The 22730-nt window shown below is 38.9% G+C and overlaps 3 protein-coding genes across 6 annotated transcripts in view; 2 read left to right on the forward strand and 1 right to left on the reverse strand.

Moving 5' to 3' along the window:
• The window catches only part of LOC112459148 (alpha-tocopherol transfer protein-like), a 105434-nt gene that overhangs the window by 81603 nt on the left and 1101 nt on the right, over positions 1 to 22730 (forward strand). The window contains exons 1-5 of one of the 3 annotated variants that reach the window (XM_025023131.1): positions 15831 to 16425; positions 19249 to 19473; positions 19771 to 19930; positions 19994 to 20055; positions 20391 to 20584. In XM_025023131.1, coding sequence (XP_024878899.1) covers positions 19299 to 19473; positions 19771 to 19930; positions 19994 to 20055; positions 20391 to 20584 — 591 coding nt within the window. In that variant the 5' untranslated portion in view covers positions 15831 to 16425; positions 19249 to 19298. Of the gene's footprint in view, positions 1 to 15830; positions 16426 to 19248; positions 19474 to 19770; positions 19931 to 19993; positions 20056 to 20390; positions 20585 to 22730 lie in introns of those variants that run through there. The other 2 variants (XM_025023132.1, XM_025023133.1) reach the window with 2 other exon arrangements.
• Positions 1688 to 10551, reverse strand: LOC112459142 (protein GPR107). The gene is made up of 10 exons (XM_025023124.1): positions 10324 to 10551; positions 9501 to 9638; positions 7888 to 8045; positions 7648 to 7799; positions 6003 to 6235; positions 5794 to 5927; positions 5443 to 5710; positions 4725 to 4997; positions 4445 to 4617; positions 1688 to 4140 (listed from the first exon to the last, which is right to left on the reverse strand). Exons 1-10 carry the CDS (start codon positions 10399 to 10401, stop codon positions 3996 to 3998), a joined length of 1752 nt encoding a protein of 583 aa, XP_024878892.1. The 5' UTR covers positions 10402 to 10551; the 3' UTR covers positions 1688 to 3995.
• LOC112459146 lies at positions 10843 to 14902 on the forward strand. Of its 2 annotated transcripts, none has more exons than XM_025023127.1 (3): positions 10843 to 11470; positions 11575 to 11835; positions 12167 to 14902. In XM_025023127.1, the coding sequence occupies exons 2-3, from the start codon at positions 11630 to 11632 to the stop codon at positions 13305 to 13307; spliced, it is 1347 nt and encodes a 448-aa protein (XP_024878895.1). In that variant the 5' UTR covers positions 10843 to 11470; positions 11575 to 11629; the 3' UTR covers positions 13308 to 14902. The 2 variants fall into 2 exon arrangements, with proteins under 2 accessions (XP_024878895.1, XP_024878896.1); XM_025023128.1 differs by having other exon boundaries at positions 11607 to 11835.

Below are 22730 nucleotides of genomic sequence, written 5' to 3' on the forward strand. Positions count from 1 at the left end.
TTTTATTTCGACATGCGAATGTGCTATGTAAATATCAACCGCAATATTAGACCGAAATAACTCGCAAATCCGTCGCGTCGAATATTGCTGTCATTTTGTGACAGACCGTTGAAATAATCGAGTACGCGAGGGTTTGCGGCCGAACAGTAGGTATGTGTGCGTGACAGGAAAGGGTAGTCAGCTAGGGATTGATAGACGATCCCGGGCTCACCAAGGCTAGCCGTTGCCACGTTGGGGTGAATTCGAAAACGAAATTCGAGACACACTGGGAGAAGATGCCATCTTCACCTTCTGTTGTAATTCGACCTCGAAAGTCTCGCTACATTTGTTAATTAAATTTGGGAATTTACTGTGTAATGTTGTCGTTCGATCACATTGATACCTAATTCTCTCGACGTTATCACCGGCTTCTCTCGTTGGTGTATCGTGTTTTTGTACCCCTAAGATCTCCCTTTAACCCTGGCACAAATATATCATGTCGTGAAAGTAATATTTTTTTGGAAAACAGCTTGAAATATACGCCACATTTATTAATTAAAATTGGGATGGGAATTAAAATGGGAATTTATTGCGTCGTCGTTCAATCACATCATCTAACTTCCCCGACATTATTACTAGCTTTTCTCGTTGAGTACTTTTTACCCCTAAAATTTGCCTCTCAAACGTACGTGACACGAATATCTCTTGTCGAAAAAGTAATATTTTTTTTATAAGTAGATTGACAAAATATACGATCTATAAAAACAAGTTATCAGTCGCAAAACCAAAACATAAAATATTTATCAGCTCTTATCGTTGTAACGACGTCCGCTGTGTAAAAATTGTATCAGCTACACCTTAAGTTCTTTCTTTCTTTTTCCATATGTTCACTGCGAAAATTGCAGGTGAGTGCTCGGTTTCGTAGGATCTCTTTAACTTTCGCCTCTATACGCGCCTTGCGAAGGTGAACTGACAATTCCCCCGTTCGCGCGTTTCAATGCAAAACCGCAAGCGGCGTTTATGGCGATCGTAAAAACGTACGTAAGTATACGAAGAAAGCGATGAAAACGACGTCATTCCAAATCTATTTTATCGCCCCTCGGTCCGCACTTCTACCGCAAGATGTAAATTGATCGAGTCGAGCTGCCGACTAACTCGTTGCCAATTTAATTTATTATACGCACCGAACGGGCTTAAAGGTCCGACGGTAGAGAAAGGCGATTCTTTCTTTCAGAATATATATTAATCTCAATTCTTCGCCAGAAACGGGGGAAAAACTCTCATCTCAACGAGCGTCACGTTTGTTCTTCTTGCAGACGAGAAACGTGAAAGGATTACCCTCCGCTCGTCGGAAGCAAGTTTGGTGATGCAGTCATCATCAGGATATTTCTCACGTATCTAGGGGTTATAAGTGTGCACGTCGGGCAAAGAAATGAAAAAATAACGGTGCTGTAGGTATTAGGGACTATTAAATAAATTTCGCCAAGTTTGCGTTAGCATTGAATCGGCTATAAAATTCTCAATCGTTTACGCGACTTCTTCTCGAAATAAATACAGATTCGCTAAATCGATGATTTTCTTTCTGGGTTTTTAAGTCCGACTGTTGACGCGAAGAAATTTTAAATGTCCAACAATATTTCATCGTGTATGATATACACAAACGCATACATATAAAGCAGAGGGAAGAAATCAAAGTAAACGGAGCATATTCATAAAAATATCCGCTTTATTCTTTCAACTCTCTTCGTGTCCCATTCGATATATACGACACAGTTATAGTAACAGATGTAACCAAGGCCGTGTTTACCTTCCATGGGGCAACGTCTTTTGGAATTTCAGCTAGTTTTTATAGGTAGACATGACCCTGAATGTAACGACAATGTGTGTGTGTACAATGTATGTAGTAATAGTAAGTACCATAGTGTCAATCGCGGATCTATATTTCCAGCGGACGTTTTCTGACGTTTCTAAAAGATTAACATTCCTACAGAGATCTCGCCTCAAAGAAAATTCGACTTACAAATATATAACAAATTTACAGATCTATATATATATAATTCGGAGGTCTGTTCTAGAGGTTCCTGTTGGGGGAGTTTGTTCTTGAGAAGAACTTCCCGAATATCTTGGGGATAATTTGTCTTGGGATTTTTTCGGGGAGGTTGTAGACAGAGAAGCTTCTTCTGAGGAACCTCCTATATCTTTGCAGAGTTTCTTCTTCTTCGACGAAGAAGGTCCGTCCATATTATAGTTTGAGCTCTATTTGTAATTAAGACAACTGATTGGTATTTAACAAAATAATTAATATAAACAAAACTGAAAAGGAAATTGAAAACGTATCATGACTTAAGAAACAATACGTTTCGGCACATTCCTGTGTGGTAGAAATCTTTTGATACCCTTATTATTATATAGAAATCCTTAAGCTTCATTATTGTACCAATAGATCCGCCACTGACGGTTATATTAATTCTAGTACAATAGTATCGCATAATATCGCGAGGACACATATTGTTAGATAAGTTTATTGTACCGTTTAATTCGGTCGCTTGTCTAAAAGTAAAATTACGAATCGCGATACAAAAGTATCCGCATCGTGCGCGAGATGTGATTCTCGTACCAGGAAAGTGTTCAGCGCGTCTGTCATGGGAAAAAAAATGGAAATGTTTCTCTAAATGCCTACGGAAAACCGACTACAAAAGGCGCGTCGAAAAAGCGCTCGCATCGTCGCTCGCATTTTTCACGTTAGAATTGTAACATTGCGTAATATTGTGGAACGTTAAGATGAGCAGTTACCCTAATCGAATATCTCACTAATTGTAAAAAGAAAAGAAGAGCTAAACGAGAAATGTCTCACTAATGTTGGATTGAATGCTGGACAACGAAAGCGGAAGAGAATCAAGAAATCCGCAGTTCAGTGAGATGCATAATCAAAGTTAAACCGAAATGTGAAGCATCTTGATTGTGAATAAGTAAACACGATTACTCATCGCGTATGCAACACACTGGTATACATATTAGATTGTTCAAATATAAATGAGACTGATTTGTTTTTAATAGTGCGAAGAGCTTTTATTCGGGGAAATAATATACCTTTTAGTTCACGTATTTACCCTGGAGTCCGAGATATTTTTCTCAAATTTGTGGAAATTTTTTATATCTTTTTTAAAAAAATTTTCTGGCTGGATATGGATTCAATTTTGTTTTTAATAATTTCGACATTATTTTTGAATCATTGATCACTTAAGTCTGTTTCGAGCTTTAAAAACAGATGAAAATCACTAGCTAAATTTTAATAATAAAGAGTGAAGAAGTAAAGCCCATTTCAAATTAGTGATACTTTTTTAGCCGTGTATAGTCGAACGTTTCCTGAATTTTAAGTTGTCACGAATAATGGATTCGATACTGCCAAAACTAATTTGTAAAATATTTTGAATGTTGCGAACCATTATACGTGTATTGTCCCGTGTATTGTCTGAATAAATCATTAACGCGATTCACACACTATTATCGTTGAGTAACATTCGCAAGTACAGCGGCCAGTATGTGGTTTATTTTTACTGCGTCCTCTATTTAAATATATTTTACACAATTTAGATACCCTGGGTTTTTGAAAAACAATCATTTGTGAACTATTTTTTAAGTCTTTCATCAATTTCGGTAAGATTTTGCATTTTCTTTCACTAAAAATTTAATAGTAATGCGTTGTGCAGCAATTAATCATATCTTTTGCTCACTCCTACTTCTTGTTCACCTATTTGAACAACCTAGTACATTTGCGGGCACATATACAAAATATTTTATTTTTTCTCCTTTCTCCTCTGAAAAATATAAAATAAATTTGAGAATAGGAAAAACACATACACACACACTCACTTTCTCTCTCTCTCTCTATTTTTACATTCAGTTCACCCTTGTTTCGCCGCGCTTTCGTTCGTCCCTTCAATCCAAAATATAGCCTTGAGATTCGCAAATCATAGGCGCATTCGTCGCATGATGTGGTCTATCACGATTTATCCTCAGTCGTACTCGCGAGAGGACTTTTGGAAAAGAGCGTGCCGCTCCTCCTCAGTAGACGGGACTTTTGAAGTCGCAGACCTCACCGCTCTTGGAGTTTTACTCACTGTACTGAAATCCCTGTTGATTCCGTTACCACCGGAAATACTGAAAAAAGAAAACACCGAGATATTAAAAAGATTTCAAAGGAAAAAAAAGTGAGCAAAGCAAAGCTGTTATTATTCATAGCGATTATTCAAAGCCTGAACGAAATATTGTTTTTAAACACAAATATATTACTTTGCTGCGTTCGATGAATCATCGAACCCGTTAAGTCTCTCGTTTTCGCTGTATTAATATGCACTAATTTGATATATATATAAAATAAAGTTTATCGGGGTTTTTCTTGGAAAAAATTGAGAATGAGAGAATTGATAAGAATTTACACATAACAGATTAATTTGGTACATACACGACGTCGGTCTTGTCGTCCTCGTCGTCTGGCTCTACTTCGTCGCTCGGTACTGTAAAATACGTGGTTGCGGACGCTGGTCGGAATTTGTAGCCTGTTAGAACGAAGAATGTATAGGTTGCCATCTCTCGGAACGTTTCATCCAGCCATTGATAGTCAAAGCGCACTGTAATCTGCGAAGGGAAACCGAATACATCAAAGGAGGATTCATGATTTGCGACTGTGACCATATTTGTGAGATTAATACGTGCAAATCAACGTAAATCACGAAATAACGTACCTTAAGTATGTACATTATAATACGGGTGAAGTATATGTAGAAGACTATCATAATATAGAAATGCTTAAATAGCACGAGCTTGCGCAAGTTCATCGCCGCTTTATCGTTTGTGCGGGCGACCTCTTCTAAATGCCTGATGCTCCACACCACCGGAAATAGAATTGCGCCACAACACACCAAATCGACAAGTATGAACATGTCCCGCGAGGTCTCGCGTCGCAAATTACCCACGTCGCTTTCCTCGATTATTATCTCAGCCACATTTGCCAACACCTACGAAGAAATGTATTTCTGTTACATCTTTAAGGTCATCATGTACCAGACAATTATACAATTTGCACACTTTTAGTTTTTGACATTTAATGCCTCGATAATAAAGAAGAATGTTTAAATTTACTAATAATTTTAATTCAAATCGAAATGTATTTAGAGATCGATATTAACGATGTCAACTGCCATAATGATCATCCGTGACCGACGTCTAAAATAAATGTTATTTAATATAAAGTTTTGAATAACAGAAATTTCTTGGACAATAAAAAGCAAAAAGTGCATAACTCAATATATTCCTTAGATGATAAAAATTCTGTTGTGTACATATAAGACATACGAAACTCACTGGGCAGATAACATGTTAATAAAAAAGATTGGTTCTAATTGATCGATCAAAAAAAAATTTCACTTAAACTACAAATAAGAAAAAGACGTCGACGTTTACTTGTAATGGTATGACCAGCATGAAGAGTTTCTTTTCCTTGTCCGAAAGAATGTGCTTTATAAAGTTCCAGCCCGTGCCAATGAGCACAATAGTGATGAAAAGAACAGCGCCTTTCAGAAGATGTGTAATATAGTACAAAATCGCCCACGCCTCGACGTGCTCACCCTTGGTCTGGATGAAGTGGTAATTTATACCGTGGAACAACAGTGAGAAGGACTTCAGGTACACCAGCACAGCCATTAAGTAGTGGATTTTGAATACAGAATGCCTACATCGCGAAAGTAACACGTTTACATTCCGTTCTGCTAATGCTGCCTCGTTATTATATCTCCTCTGCCGTTTCGCACTTACTTGCTTTTATTAAGAATAAATACCCAGAAGCAGCCCGACAAGAAGAAGAGTAGCGCCATCGTGAAATACAGAGCCGGCAGTGGCATTTCGCCGGCGCTGAGGAAGTTGTCGTTATTAATCTCCGCTATTTCCACCTACGGAGAGGAATGTTTCTTCAGCGTGACGAACGATCGTTTAATCTCCTAATCCAATTCGCCGGATAATCTCACCGTGAAATCCACGAGCAGCGGTTCCTTGTTATTATCATAATTCTGACAGTTGTGAAAATAGAGATTGTACAGGCCCTCCTCTTCCTCGCTGGCGACGTACATGACGAGGCTCGTGTTGTACAATCTCTCGCCCTTGGGCATCGTCTCCATCGTCATCGGTAATCTCAGACGAGAGCACGCGTTGCTGTCCGACCCGGACCCGTCATTGCCGCGACCGACGGCCTTCTCGAGCACTGCGCAGAAAAGAATTTTTATCTAGCGACAAATTCTAGAAGAAAAAGGAATGTAAAAACCTGCTCGCGCGAATGGTGAAAACAAGTGCCATTGTCTCGGATGAGTCGTCGGCGTGTCCGCGAATGGCACTGACGCGAGACATCGTCGGTGATAGATGTACTATACGCAAAAGAGACAGTTACCTAACCGAGTCTTCCAAAATACCTTAGTTTCGCGTTATTTATAAGATCGGGGACGAGTTGTGTTAATTATAGCGTCTCTCATCTACGATGACGTTCGATCACCGATGTCGCCTCGTGACCGCATCGATCATCGTTAAAAGCAGTCGCCTGAATAATGCGCGGATTATGCGCCTCGATCGTCGTAAATTCGCTCGTCGCCCGAATTCTTTAAATTTGTTCGCATTCATATAGCATGTTTTTTAGGTACTGTCCAATATTTTACGAGTTGTTTTTTTTTAGGTCGTTTTATGAAGAAAATGTGGTCTCAAAGTGGCCTGGCCTCATTTTAGAGATACAGACTGTTAAAAATCTTATAAAATTATCTCAATAGCTGTTGAACGAAAAGAGGTTGTTCAGCCCTTTCGTAAACATTTTTAAACATAATAATAAAATCGTAGTAATTGTATGTTTAAAAGAGATCTCTCTTTTCATCATTTATTAATATTTATTAATATTTATTATCTTTATGACGCGTCATAATATTGTGTCATAATAATCGACTGTTGGATCTCGAAATGAAATTGTCAGGATAATAATAATAATTGCTAATGGCTAACGGCAAATGACTCGTTTCAGGATCATAAGCCAAGTCTCCAGTTTGCACCTGTTTTTAACTGTTGCAATTTAGGCGTTTCTAATATTAGGCGGTGGAGAAGTGTCGAAAATATCTGGCAGATGCCGTGATGGTTTATTTTCGATATACAGCACACGCATTGCTGATAACATGTACCAGACATCGTTTTTCGCGTATGTCCTAGATGAGGGATTTCATTGCTCTATTCATAGCAAACAGCAATAGCATTTAGATCGTAATTTTTCGAGGCAAATCTCACGTCTGAGATCAACTCCCGGATTGTGCAACGCGTGGAAGCTAAACGAGATATCTGTCGCAGTCTATCTTCTCGCATAATTATCACGTTGTTAAGCATATGCCAAATGTTGCAAGTCCGTGACACGTGTACCACACGTTGTGTAATATTGTTAAGTATAAACGCAGCTCGCGTTACACACGTGTGGAATACCGTCGGATTGACGTGAAAAATCGATGAGACGCACGCGTTCGTTCCGACATTTGTTAGCGGATATTTACTCTCGCGCTGACACATGCCACCTCGCATAGTTTTACCGTCGCGCGAGGGGGGTAGAAATAGCTTCGTGAGCGCGATCCGATACTGCCGAGCGCGACTCACCGTGCGACGTGTTCCGTTTTCTCCGTGGGAAGAGCGCGGTATCGCTGAATCTCGCTGACAGCGAACTCCTCTTTGTTCGATACATTAACACCGCGCTGGGATCCCTGTAGATGTGCGCCGCGTATACGTTGCTACTGCAGTTCACCTGCATTCTGCAATATTAAAATCGAATTGCAAACCTCCAGCGTCACTTGCCACGTCCTGCGATTGCGTATACGTTAAATTCTTCCTAACACATACGTTAAATTCTTCAAGTCCATGGTAAAGTAGATGATCGAGCTGTCATCCTTCTGCTCTGTCTTGAGATTGGAAACATTTTGCAGCAAACATCTGTCCAGATGATTGTGCACATATGGATTAATGGCATCGATGAGCGTTCGACCCAAGCTAAATCCAAACTGCGAACAAAACGAAAATGCCATTATTGTGAACGATACAAAAACAAACTCATATAAGTTGTATGATTTTACAGCCGTTTACACTTGACTTCTTTATTTTGCCCAAAAAAGGACGTTCTCTATTATATTCTAATAAATTCTAGCGATATATAAAATTAAGTCACAAAGTTTTAAGTAAATAAGAAGTAAGGTTTTTCGCGCAAAGATAGATAACGATTTTTAAAGGATCTTTTAGAGACAATAATAATCAATGATGACATGCACCGCCAAATAAATAAGTCTCATGCGTCAGTATAGTTCACGCTCTGCACTGCAAGCGTGAACAAGTCATTCACGAATCTAACAAGGCGATGATACATCCGCATACCCGCGCGCTTATTTATAAACGCGGGTGGTTCTCCTCGTGAGTGCGGAAGACGGTAACAGGTGTCCGTTGCTGCACGACAGCGACGTATTGTTGCAACGTCGCTGCTTCGTAATCAAAGTTTAATCAAGCGTAAAAATAGAGTGAACTTTGGAATCAAACCTCTCTTTTTACATCAGAGATTGAAATTATGAATGACAACTCGAAGCAATTTAGTTATAGAATATAGTCACCGTCGGGAAGTTGCTATAGACGTAAATAGCTATTACTTTGTAACGGTTGAACATAATGAAATGAATTAAACAATATACAGAGTAGAAGAAACTCATCATTTTTATTAGTATGTTAGTGCAAAAAGTAACACACACATGTGAGCACTTTTAAAAACAAATGTTATAAAAAAGGAGCAACAATTCGTTTCAACTCCGAGTTGAACTCGTGCTATAACGAGAAGCATTTTTAGAAATTATTAAGTACACTTTCTAACATTAATAACTGTAACTGTGTCTTTGAAGATTTTTTTCATGAAAATGTCTTACTCCGTTTACTCCAAAATCTTTTGAACATATATTATTATTGAGTCATGAAATCAACCAAGTTATCGGCCTTTTATAATGTTTACTTTTGCAATTTCATACATTCTTTTTGCACATGTTAGTGACAGATTTCTTTTGCGGATTAGTGCTTAATTCACTTCATCCTGTCTATTTGTTAGAAAATAACAGCCATTTAGTTTCACTTTCCGATGATCATCCTATAAGAATAATACGAATACTATTTACATAAAATAACATGAATAATTATACTGAAGTTAATAGAAAAACTTTGTTATAAAATTACCAATATGTATAATGATATTAACGTAACGCATAATCGCTACAAATAGCGCGCTGCTATGTTTTATATCAAAATATGTGAAAGAATGATCTCTTCGTCATTTACTGCCGCGGAACTCTCGTTGTTCCATAATTTTCTGAAAAAAGCATTGCCTCCAAATTTCCCCAAAAAATCTTTAACGACTTCATAAATCCATCAAGTCGCGTATGCGGTTTGCGGAAGAAATTATGAGCCGAATATTATTAGCAACTCACCACGGCCTTGCTCGCGGTTTCCGGTGTCTTTTTGTCGGCGTCCGTCGGCTCGAACTTGAAGTTCGTGAGATTCACGGTCAGGATGCCGCCCTTGTAGAAGCCGAATGTGCTCAAGGTGATGTAGTGCCTTCCGTCTTTCTGAAATACGAATACGACACTTCCGTGAGCGAGAGCAGGTATATTATTCAAGAATGCGAAAGGAGGAACTGGGGCAAGAACCGTCCGAAAGGGAACAGGTTTTGTGCGAGGGATTCGACGACTCCCGGATCGACATCCCCTCGACACCTCTCTCTGGAAAATTTTTCCAGGGACGTACCGCTCCGCCTGCGAATTGGCATAATCCGTGACTGCGCGCGGCGTCACAATCTTTTCCAGGACTATACGATTTTCGCTCCGAAAAAAACCTCGCGTTAGCGTCAGCCGGACGTCCGTCAACTGTCACTGCCAGTCACAGTCGCAGAAACAGAATTAATAAGACCGATAATTGCCTCGTGACGTTAAGCGGCGTAGCGCGCTCCGCAATTATCGATGCGCTCACGATATCGCCGATGACACCACGTCGATTCCGCACGGCCGTGATACGCGCGTAACAACGTAACGCGCGCGTCTTTCGCCTTTCCTCTCGCAGGATCTTATCCTACCGCGCTTGTCGGCGATAATCGCCGACTCATATAAATAAGGTGATTCGACGAGCTCGTAGACGCATTTCGGAGCGCGCTGCCTTTCGGGCATCTCGCTCTCTTTCCCAAGGCGCGATCGGGCGCGTGATAACGATAATGACGGGCGGGCGCCGTCTGGGAGACAGTGGGAGACGGCAACCAACCCGTATGTCCAGCTTGTGGATCCTCGCGCTCGCCGCGGCCACCAGCAGCAGAAGCGGCAGGCAAACGCTCGACCTCATTTTTGTCCTCTCCTTCGTTCGGCTTTTCTCACGCTGCTGCCGCACCGTTTACGCTCGACCACCACCGGGTGTCACATCACCGAGGGAGGCAAACGGCGCGCGCCGCGTCGGGAAAACGTTTCGCCCTCGCTCGTCGATACGCGAGCAGGAACTGAGGAGTGAGGCGGTCCCGGCTGGTCTGCTGGCGCGGCCGGAAGCGGTCGGGTCGGAACCACCGGACTGGGCTGCTGCTGCTGCTGAGTGCTGACACCGAAGACCGAACGCGACCTGCGGTGTTGTGAAACAAGGGAACGCGCGAATCGGACCGCGTAAACGCGTTAATTTTCGTCACGACACGAGGCACGCACGCGTCAACGCGCGCTGCTCCGGTCGCCGTCGCGGCGGCCTGAAAAACGGTCGTCAAATAATTCGTTTTTTTTTCCTGCGAGTCTTGAAGGTTGTATCGTGATTGTATCTCGGTCGTGAGGTATACTCCGTTTTGTGGCATCCGCAGGGCCGGACAGCGAGGCCGGATAGCCCCGTGGCTTCGCGCTTCAGGCGCGTTTGCACCGTTCGATTTCGGAGCAGAGCCGAGTTACGGAGTCGCGCTTCAAAAGACAGAGGAGGAAATGACGAGAGTGTAGAGAGTGTAGCTTGAAAGAAAGAAGGTCTTCGACCTTCCCGTTTTGATTTACATGTTTTAGAATTTTATTTAAAGGCTGAATATATATCGATTCGAGGATTCACGAAGCTTTTGGTCATTTTCCTCATCGATGATGGTTCGAGTCGCTGGTACGCGTATCCGGAATTTGAACATGGTCGTCCAAGTGGTCTAGGTCTAGGACGATCGGTCTAACACCTAAGACGGTTAGTGTTTTTATGACTGGCAGCCGTCGGCGTAGCTCGCCGCTCCAGTTGCGTCTCGAATTTGCCGAGTTGAAGAAACGTTGGTCGTCCCGCGCCTCGCTCGCCTTGATCCGATTGTACACCGATAACAAAGGACATTTGTCATCTTGATTCCTGACCCTGGAGTACTTTCGTTCGATTTTGCGTTAGCCATTTATGAGCGATGAAAATTAAGGAAAGTCAGGTAAGCGCCTCGGCTCTTAAAGGTCCCTTCGAATACTTTGATCTGCGTGGGACAAAGACGTCGAACAGAGACGGGGTGTAAACACGTGCTATTGTGGTTTGTAGGTTATCCTAGGTTAGATTATCGTCTCTCGCAGGAAACCTTTCGGTCTCTTAAGTTATGAAAAAGAATTGCGAAAATATCACGAATGGCTTCAACGAGTCTAAATACGAGAAGCAGATGTATTACACGTGGTCTAGGACAAACACCTTCAACGGACACGAATTCAACCGAGTGCGAGTGCGAATATCCGACAATTTGGACGACAAAAATTGGGATAGTATAGTCAAAACACGCAGCAAGGAAGAATTTCCCGTGATTTATAGGTACTAATATTTTTTTTTATTTCAAGTAGGAATCATAATAAATTCTCAGATCAGATGAATAGCAAAAGATCTTTGTTGCATAATACGTTAATGACATCTAACTTACTTCTTTAAAGATTTGATTTTGCTTCTTTTAATTTAATTCTTAACGACTAATTTAACTTACTGTTAATTAGAGCAGTAATGTATAATCAAACTTGTGAGATTGAAACTGAATTTAATTCGAACATACGCACACGCAGTTAGCGTTAACATGATTATTCGAGGACTAGAATGTGCGTTTGTTTTAAGGATATAACGCTAAATGAAATTAATAAAATATCATTTGCAGTTGTGAAGATTCAATGTCCGACAGCAGCTCTGTGAATTTATGCGACATTCAGTGTAAACAATCAGCTAAAAGACCAATGGAAAATCAGGATATGGAAATTGAAGAGGCAAGGGGGCCTTCTCCTTTCGTGATACCGGACAAGGCTAATGCGAGACAAAGACAGTTCTCAGCTGCGAATAAAGGAAGCGAAATGCATGTAGAGGAATCGAAGGGCTCATTAGATTCAAATCAGAAGAACAACATCAGTTCAGATAAGAAAGACAACATCAGTTCAGATAGGAGAGACAACGTCAGTTTAGATAGGAGAGGTAACGTCAGTTCAGATAGGAGAGGTAACGTAAGTTCAGATAGGAGAGACAACATTCGTTCAAATAAGAGAGACAACATCCGATCGTTTTCTTCGAACTATCTGTCGAAAATGTCTTGCTGCAAACGTTTAATGTTTCTACCATTGACTGTGATAGTCGTACTCTCGCTCGCGGTATACATGAGTGAGAGTCAGGATCGCAAACACAGCAGTGATTTTGCGAGCGCCGTGGTCGAATTGAAGCGGATTCATGGTCAAGATGCACTAATATTCGATCTGAGCAAATATCTTCTGTCTGATACACCTCGCTTGAAGATAATAACCCTCATTGGTGGTACGGGCGTTGGTAAATCGTACACGGTGGAGATCATAAAGAAAAATTTCCCGAGGAAATACTCTATTCGACAGTATTTCCCACCAATCAGGACTGGGTTTGAATTCAATATTCCTTTCTTACAGCCGGGTCTGATTATCATAGAAAACCTGAAGGAACGCGATTTGATGGACGTCGCAAAATTTTTTAAAAGGTATCAAGACACGTATAAAGATAAGCTCATGACCGTACTGGCGGTTTTTAATTTTGATGTAAGTTCATATCCAAGTATAAGGGAAATAGAGGACATTTTCAATGAATATATTAGTAAGGATATCAGATTCTTTTATTATCTTCCTTTGGACGAGAACGCCTTATCGATGTGCATTATGGATGCAATAGTGGAGAGCGGGCTAACGCTCTCCGAAAATAAATTTGCTGCTGTTAAACGGAGTCTGATACAAAATAATGCCGGTTGTAAAAGGGCCTATAACAAGGTTCAGATATACGGTAGACAATAAAGAACGATCGTACGTGGTCCTCATAAAGACTGATAAAGTGTTACTGTACTTTCTACGACTGAATTAACGAACGCCCGACTGTGTAGCACGTATCTCTTCTCCGCGTAACTGTTTCGATCACAATGTGTTACGATAATCTTAAGATTATATAGATAGTTCCTACTCTCTCTCTTGAGCGAATATATTTTCTAAGCATGAATATTTTTTGAAACGCGTTTCTAATGGGTTAATTATTTCGATATTTCGATAATTTAAAGAGATCGGATTGTGCCAATTTTATTAATGAAAGCCAGCTTGAACACGAATATGAGTTCACAGTTCGCTCGAGCGCATGATGAAATTTTCGTATGTATTACTTCTGGATTGTGGATATCGAAGACGAGCGGTGATTTTCGCGGATGATAATATGTGATGTCATATCGCTTACGTCCGGTAAAGCACGTAATCAGTATGTAGTTACGCGCGATTAAGCGAGCTTACATGAATTAAGACTCTCGATACGTATGTGATATCGCGGGCTTTGAAACTTTCTTTCTGTAATTGCATTTGGATTCATAACGATTTGTGAGCGAGTAACTTAACATACGTTAAGTAACGACATATTATATCCGTACTATAAATGTTACGTTGTTACCACTGATTGCTCTTATGCAACTGAAAAGTCGCTCGATTATATTTCGCGTTTTTCCTTCCGCCCTCTTAGCTGTAAGTAATTGTTTCTAGGTAAACGTAAATCCAATGTTTTCCAAGACGTGAAAGAAAGAATTTCTTTCGATTACGTATAGTCACCGTTCTAACGGATAGGAATAAGTTAAATAGAAATAAGTTGAAAAAGAATTAAGTGCCAAATTGTATCTTGAAAATGCCTTGAAAACTACTTACAGAATATTTTACTTATATTTTATGTTAGAAATCCGATAAATCTGATTATAGTCAGAATGGATTTTATTTAGTGCCTTTAATTTGTATAAAGTCTTCTGATTTTAGGGTACAATTCTCTTAGGCCGGTATTCATAGTTTTATATTTAAGACCGTTTTAAACACAGGCGGGTTTTTTCGAATTCCCCCTCGGTCCTGAAGGAGATTAAGTGTCTTCTACTCAAAGGTAATTTGACACAAACAACTCTAAGTCCAATATGTATAGTTTCAATCAATTTCTTTTCCTTTGACCATTTTCACTATGCAATAATTCTCTTAAACGGATTATTAATCCATTGGCACTTTAAGCCTTATATAGCTTCACTACCCATTAAAATTGGCATTCCACCTCTTAAACGCGAGGTATATGTGGGATGATTATTACGTTATTATAATATTATAATAATATTATAATATAATAAGTTTTAATATTTCTGTAAAGTAAAAGTTTTCGGGCGTAAAAGTGAAGAGAGATGGGGAGAAAGCGTTTAAAGTACTGAGTTGCGTGTGACAATATCACTGGAGATTACCCTTATATTTAATGATTCTTCTACATGTTGCAAGTTGCGGGCGACGAATGCGGAAATGAATTAAATATTTTATAAATGACTTTGTACACATTAGCATTTTTAGTACTTTTCTATAATATACGAGATTATTTAATCATCAAGACTTGATCTTAATCTTCGTTACAGTCCACTCATTTTTCCCTTAATTAAGCCCACATTTTATGATTTCCTCATGACGCAACTTAAAGACGGATCAATCAATGTTAGAGTTTTCGCTTCGCGATGTTACGTCTGCAGGATAAAAAAAAAGGTATCTCTCATTTACCTCTTACGTGCACCGATGAGATGTGACGCAACTAGTCAGAAGTTACGTCCTGTAACACGCAAAGACTATGTATATTACATCGCGGCACTTACAAAATTCGCCCCCTTTACTTCGCTTCTCCGTGACGGGAAATAGAAAGTTCATGTATGTATATGTTCATGAAAATGCGCGATTAGTTTATTATAGCAATTACGGCGCTCTTTCCCCCGTGAAAACCGCGAAACTGGAGAACCTGGAGAGCGTTTCCTATATTCATCGCGGAACGGGACTTGCTCGACTCGACTTTTTTCTTAACGATTCGCTAAGATCGTGGCGACACTGACATCCTGCGCGCAACGCACGCCAACGCACGATAGCTGCCCCTTTCGCCGCTGAGGTGCCACCGAAGATAAACGCGAATGACGAATGAAGATAGACCCGACAATTTTCAGCTTGGTTACCGAACATTATTTTTTACATCCGTTTAGATGACACGGATAATAGCTGTTTTTCCCGTCATCAAGTTAACTTTGTTTCAAATTAATTCTGTATTCTTGTTCTACAAGAAACAATAAAATTGAGCTCTTTTCGAGCGTGATCACCTGGGTCAATTGTTTGCTATTGTATGCAAATTTATTTCCAGGCAATCGGCCGACTAACTTTTTTAAGCTGCTCGTAAGCTTCATTTCTGATTTTGCATTTTGCAACTTTTTTTATTTTGCAACACATCCACGTGTAACATTATTGCAAGACGTTAAAACGTTTTGGTTTGATTGTAAAAACTTTTGCTGCACGGAAACATATATTTATCTCAATTAGAGCAAATAAACTTTGCAAAGTACGAAGTACAAGACCTTCGCATGAGATTCACCTTCAACCGACCGGTTGAACCGGATATATCTACCTACGATCGAGTCGGCGAGAAGACGATCGGCGTCCGGAACCAGATCGAGGGTATAACCGGGGGTCATTACGAAACCGATAGTATCGCGCATACGTATCTATAAAAGAGGGTAGAAGACGAGCGAGACTAGCACAGTCTACGAGTTTACCTTCGGCGGGACGTTTACGGGAAAGTTGTATTTTACGTTCAATTCGTACGTTGGGAACAAAGGCGAGGTCGCCTTCTTGTACCCCGAAGGACTCGCGGGCCACCACGAGGACACCGCTCGTTCGCGATTGGAAAAGAGTGGAGGAAGGGCAACGCGCTGGAAATTATAAAAGAGCGATTGACCAGCAAGAGTGGGGCAGTCGCTTCCAAGTGTGTACCTGAGGCACCACGATCGGAGTACGTTTATACATATTATAGGATACCTTTATAAGACTGTGCTTAAGACATAGATCTCCGCAGCTTCGATTTCGCGCGGTTCCTCAAGAAGCAAATTGAGTAAGCGTGAAAGTAGAATTTTTCGAATTAATTTGCATAGCACGTACTTACATTTAGCATATTTTATTCTTAATCCAAGTCTTTTCTATAGAGGTTGCTTATTTTTTCTTATAGATGTTGAATGAAATTTCAGTGTCTATATTTAAAAATTTTTTTTAGTTGCAAACATAAAAACTTTTAAGAAACTAAGTTTTGTAAATGGACATAGTAGGTAAGAATTTCACTTTAATTTGCTTTATCAGAATCTAACACACTTTTGTTTAATAACCAAGAACGCTTAACGCCATGGGATTTTCTTTTAAAGGTAAAAAAAAAGATAAAATGCAAATTGACAAAAAATTTGACTACCTTTTATTTCGTACATTTTAGTTTGATGCTTTTACATTGGCTTTTATACATTTAACCCTACGTTACTCATGTGGAGTGTAAAATATACCGCAGTTTTAGAAATCTACTAAATTCGCAGAATAAAGTTTTTTTACAAATCAAATACTGCACAAATTGGTTCCTAATTAAAAAGGAACTTTTACACTTATTTTTATGTAAAGGATATATTGAATATTATCAACTTTTATTTAAGTGTAAATCGTCATAGAGAACAATAAGAATTGGGATATAATGTTGGAGTGTAAAATACATCCCATACGAATATATAACGTTGAAGAAACTATACATGAGTAATGTAGGGTTAACGCATATTAAATTACAAATTTATAATCACGAACATTTTTGTTGATAAGTGAAATTTCTCTCTTATTGAAGGATGGAAATCGTGCGCATGTAATATCAATATTAACATTTTAGCCATAATCGTAAATTATATCACGCGAAAGGGTTGAAAGTCATCAATTATACGGCGACAACATAACGACATTGTCTGTGACGTCTGCATCGAGTTCTCTAATCACGTTCGCCAGAATAATTTGTCGAATCGATTAACGCCGCGCGAATTTCAATCGCGATCTTCGGAGCATCTTGTCTCGTCCTTGGTCGCAAAGGCCGATGTTACTAAAGGTCGAAAATACGGAACGCATTGGCGGAATCGTCATTGGCGCAAATCGGCATTTTGATGGAAATTCGAGCTCGTCAAGAAGAGCGCGCGGGATTCGGCATGTCGTCGCTCATTTAGACGTACACAATAGCGTTAACTGATCGTAAACACCGTGACCTAATCCTCGTAATACACGAAGGCAGGCCGTAACGGTTACATGATCGTATCGTAATAACGAGCGGTAAACTCTCTTCTTACGGGCCGAGATGAAAACGAAAAGATGAATATAAGTACCGGCGTGATGTAATCAACGTAATATATTCTCGTATGAAAAAAGAAGCTCTTACGCGCGCACTCGACGGGGCTCGGAGAGATGAAAGCTCGCGAGCGGTAACGCGATAAGTGGCACTTTCTACGCGGAAGACACAGTATACCCTTAACCGACTCTATCATAATCCTAATACAGCATGCTTTGTGCGTGGCTGTTGCGATTACGTTTCATCGACGTAAGACGAACACGGATACGACACCGATATAACGTAATATATGGCGTTTATACGATTCAATGATTGCCACTTTTCTTTCTTTTTATTTATTAAGAGCTGTCTTGAAATCCGACGTGTATCTTGATACAATCACATGCTTGCCCCGAAGCTTTTTATCTCCAGACTCCATTCTTCAAACGGTGACGTAACATTGCGGATATTACGTATTCTTTACGTTAAGATTTTTGTGGATCTAGTTTGCGATACATAAAGGTGATATTGCAACAGAGTTATACAACCCTAATTATATACCTTTGCTCCGATATGCGAAGGTCCACGCTTGCAGAAGTAGAAGGGAGTGATCGAGACAAGAAAGAAATTAAGAAATACATTTCTTTCGGTAACGTAAACGCATAGAGGAGAAAAAGCAAACAGCTACATCCATTGTGAAATGGTTCTCGGTTCTCGCCAGGAGACAGACTGCGTATACCAATTTGTTAGAGACGTCTCATTCTCTCGGCTTTTTTCCACTTGCTTCGCGTCGCGGCGGAAAAATGGGGTTGTTCGCCATTGTAATAAATGTCTGGAAACGACGTAATTGTGAAGCGGGACAGGTAAATTAACGTGACGAGATGATAATGACAATTCTCCCGGGAGCGACGCGGCATTTTGTTTCGGCGAACAAAGATAGGTGAACAACTGACTTCGCATTGCATAATCGGAGAAAGCGATTGCGAAACGGGCCGGTGCACACACAGGCTGACTCAAGCACGTGGATTAAGCGCGATGCTAATCGTTATGTCATAAACTGACGAAAGGTCCGAGACCTCTCGACGTTCGATCGGCCGGGCGACGTAATCGATACACTCTCTTCCGAAGAAGTGAAAGAGACGAGCGCACTTCGTCTTCACGCCTTCGCCGTGGTCCACCGCGACTTTGAACGGAAACTGTGTTAGCCGGTCATTAAACGGTATCGTCCGACGCGTCGCGACGGTTTGAAAGAAAGTGAACCACGTCTCGTCACGCTTGCATAATTAAATCGAAAATTATTACGAGAAGATAAATGGGAACAAACTCTCGTTAAATACCTAAAAATACGCTTAATGCAAAATTCCGAAAGAGGGATCATTATGTATTTTATTAAGAATTTACAATGTACAAACATATCCAGCAAATTAAAAAATTTATATTTCTTTAATTAAACAGATATTTTTTTATTTTCCTTATTCGTATTTTATCTTTTCGAAATAACTGTTGAGAGATGTAATTTTGATAAAACCCGAAAATCACGGTTTTAAAATTTCCGAAAAATATGTAAAAATGTCACAATGTCTCAAAAAATTTCAGATCTCTGAAAATTTAAGTAAATCACTTGACGTCTTTCGAACAAAAGCAAGATGGGAGCAGTCGAATGGGCAGTCGATGAGGACAATTATGAGTGCACTCTCTCGTCGGAGACGCAGAAGATAGCGAAGGAAGAGCTTAGGGAGGACAAGAACACCAGAGATCAGGCTCTCGAGCAGATGCGCAATTGGATCAAGATGAATCCGCGCATTCAGAATTGCCGTCTCGGTGAGGCTATATCATTAAATGACAATCAACGTGAATATTACGCGTAGAGATAATTTACGTCTTGCCAAATCTAACATTTATGAAAACCGCAATAATTTAACTAACCATATTTAAACTAAACAGCGGTTACTTTAAAATAGTAATTAAGTGCCTTTAAATAGCCGTAATGACTTCACGATTTTGTAAGACTCGAAGGGATTCGCCTTGTAGAAATTTTAACGAGCAGTATCGAGCCTGCAATTCCATACGGTATGTATCGATAATTGGGCGCTTGGCTAATTTATCGTCTTTCATTAGATGCACGATTCTTACTAAGATTTTTGCGATGCAAAAAATTTAATGTCCCGATGGCTCAGGAGGCCATTGAAAGATACCTGCTGCTCCGTCAGGTGTATCGACAGGCATTCCATAATTTGGACATTACAGAAACGAATATGGCGGAATTACTATCAATGGGGTAGGTATTTTTTTTTATTATTCCCGTTAACGCTGGAACTCCGTTTGTGATCTCTTCTTTCAGATATCTCTTCGCTGCACCTGGTCGCGATGCGAAAGGCCGTCGTGTTATAATCGCTAGACCAGGTAAATATTCGTTACTTTTTATGTACGCTTGAATGTTATTATATAGACCTAGTAAAGATGTATGTTTTGAAGTAGAATCACAAAGACGATAATTGAAAAATTGCAAATTCCTAAATTCTGGGTGTTTTCCGTTAATTTGTTTTCTTGCAATAGAGTATTCATCATATAATTATTTCGTTGCTAAGAGCAAAAATCTTTAGAAAGTAATAAAGATATTTCATGACGTAATTTTGTTATGAGAAATACCTGGGTCTATACGAAATGATTTTCGGCGCGCTTCCCCTCCGTCGCGTTTGCCCCACTTACTAATCTCGTACATGCAATTTCCGTTTAAGGCGTATTTGATCCTCACAAATACACGAACGTGGATATGTGTAAGATCCATGCCATCACTTACGAGGCATTGATGGAGGATGAGGAGAATCAAGTGCGTGGCTTCGTGCATTTCGCCGATGGTGCCGGCGTCAGTTTCCCTCATCTGACGCTTTTCACTCCCAAAGAAGCAGTGCGCATCGTGAAGAACGGCGAGGTAAGATTAAATACTGCGCAATTCATGAATGTATAACAGTAGAAAATTAATGGGTGAAGTAAAATTTTTTGATTTAAATTAACAACAAATTTAATAAAAGGAAGCATCCAAACTTATTAATTCCTCATTCGCTTTTTTACTTGCAAATTCTTTCTAATTGGACAGCTATTACATAAATTTACTTAAACGTTGTGAAATCAAATACAGATCTTTAAATATTTACGCCCGTCCGTCATATTTGATATTATTTCGTCATTTTAAAATCTCATCTAAAATTCTTCATGGACATTTACCTCATTTGATTTCAATTATGCTAATGTATTCTACAAATAATTTTTTATTTTTGCTGTATATTTTATTTAATCAAGAAACTGATTATGTTTAAAATTGCCGCAAAACCGCGTTTCGTTTCATTGAAGCATTGATTCAGCTGCGAGTCTGAACCAAGGACGACGTCACGTAACGAAATTTCATCACGTTCTCAAAATATGAACATAAAAACCGGTTTTTTAGTGTGACACTTTTGTCTATTAGAGTCTAGTTAAAAGCCTATTTAAAAGTTCTATTCCAAGAGTCTTTTTAAGAAAGGCAGAATGAAGTTTATTTTTAAACAAGAAAAATAGTATCAGGGAAAATGAAAATAAGTTTCTATACTAACAAACTGTTGAAACGTAAGTTGTTAATTGCACTGACAGATTAATCAGTCATAGAAATATATATGTACATTTGCATAAATATTTTATTGTTTACCTAACACTAAGATCCTCTTAGAAAAACCATATAGAAAAGTTTTACAAAATTAAATCCAATTTTACTGGTTTTTTCGCGATGCTGAGTTGATTCGCTCATTATACACTGTGCTTAGTTCACGTTGTGGTTTGTCCTAGTAAGTGTACCTGCGGTTTGTACTTATGCCGCGAGTGAAATTATATTGCGAAATCTTATATCACTTATAAATAATAATAAAAAATTATAAAGTATAAATTCAAATTTCACAGATTTCATGAAAATAAATTCAGATTTCATAATTTATACTCAAGAATCTATAATCTTTTTATAAAAATTTCTATTTCAACTTTTTTTCTTGATTAAACTATGTAAATACCTTTATTCAAACAAGTTTTTTTCGTTTAACGCAATTTATATCTGATTTCAAGGTTATGACTCTTACTTATATACAAGTATATAAGTCTTTATTTAACATTTCTTTTTTTTCTGTGTACTCATATTATTAGTGATGCCGCGATACGAGTCGAAACGAGACATATTGACTTTGTCAAATTCTCGTCTCGTCTCGAAAAATCTCGTAATTCTATAATAAAATTTCCTACCGATTAATCCTTATTTCTATTAATAAATGTAATAATGACTTAATCTAAACATATTTACTACTCATATAATATGGGACCCATATAATATTGAAAGTTATGCAGTTAATTTGGAGTTGCAACTTCAGAAAAATCTGAAGCCAAGAAAGCCATAAGAGAAATTCCCTTATGGAATTCTGACATTGGCGTAGTATTTATAATAAATAAACTGTTTAAAATAAACGACTGTATAAGAAAGTACTTATGTTTTGGGTTATTCCTCGAGTTGTGTATGCTTTCTTGAGTATTACGTGGCCCTTATTTACCTTTTTCTATAAAACTGCGAGGGTTTGTTTCAATGATGAAGAAAATCCATTTTTTATTAAGATATATCGAAAATCTCGATGAGATTCTCGTCTCGTCTCGTCTCGACGAGAAATTTGTCGTATCGATGACATTACTATTAATTATTATCATTGTTCACGTACATGATAAACACAAAAATTCAATCACGCAACAAAACTCAACAGTAGCTGAGTTGTGAAACTTAATGGAATGCTTGCCTTGTGTGTTTATATACGAATGTACAATTACGACTTTGATCTTTAATCTCTATTTGTTTGAATCTTGCAATTTTAAATAATTATGTAAAATCTTATACAAAAATTAATGTAAGCTTGATTCCTTATCAATTAAATGTTTATCGCTTTTTTATATGTTCTGTGTATGTATAATCAAATTTTGAACTCATAAACTGTCTATATAAACATTAAGCAACATACATAAACATAAATCATTATTTTAAATTTTATTTTAATTTATAACACTTTTAATTTATA

This window comes from Temnothorax curvispinosus, unplaced genomic scaffold (assembly GCF_003070985.1).
Source record: "Temnothorax curvispinosus isolate PA1 unplaced genomic scaffold, ASM307098v1 QBEX01009552.1, whole genome shotgun sequence".
NCBI lineage: Eukaryota > Metazoa > Arthropoda > Insecta > Hymenoptera > Formicidae > Temnothorax > Temnothorax curvispinosus.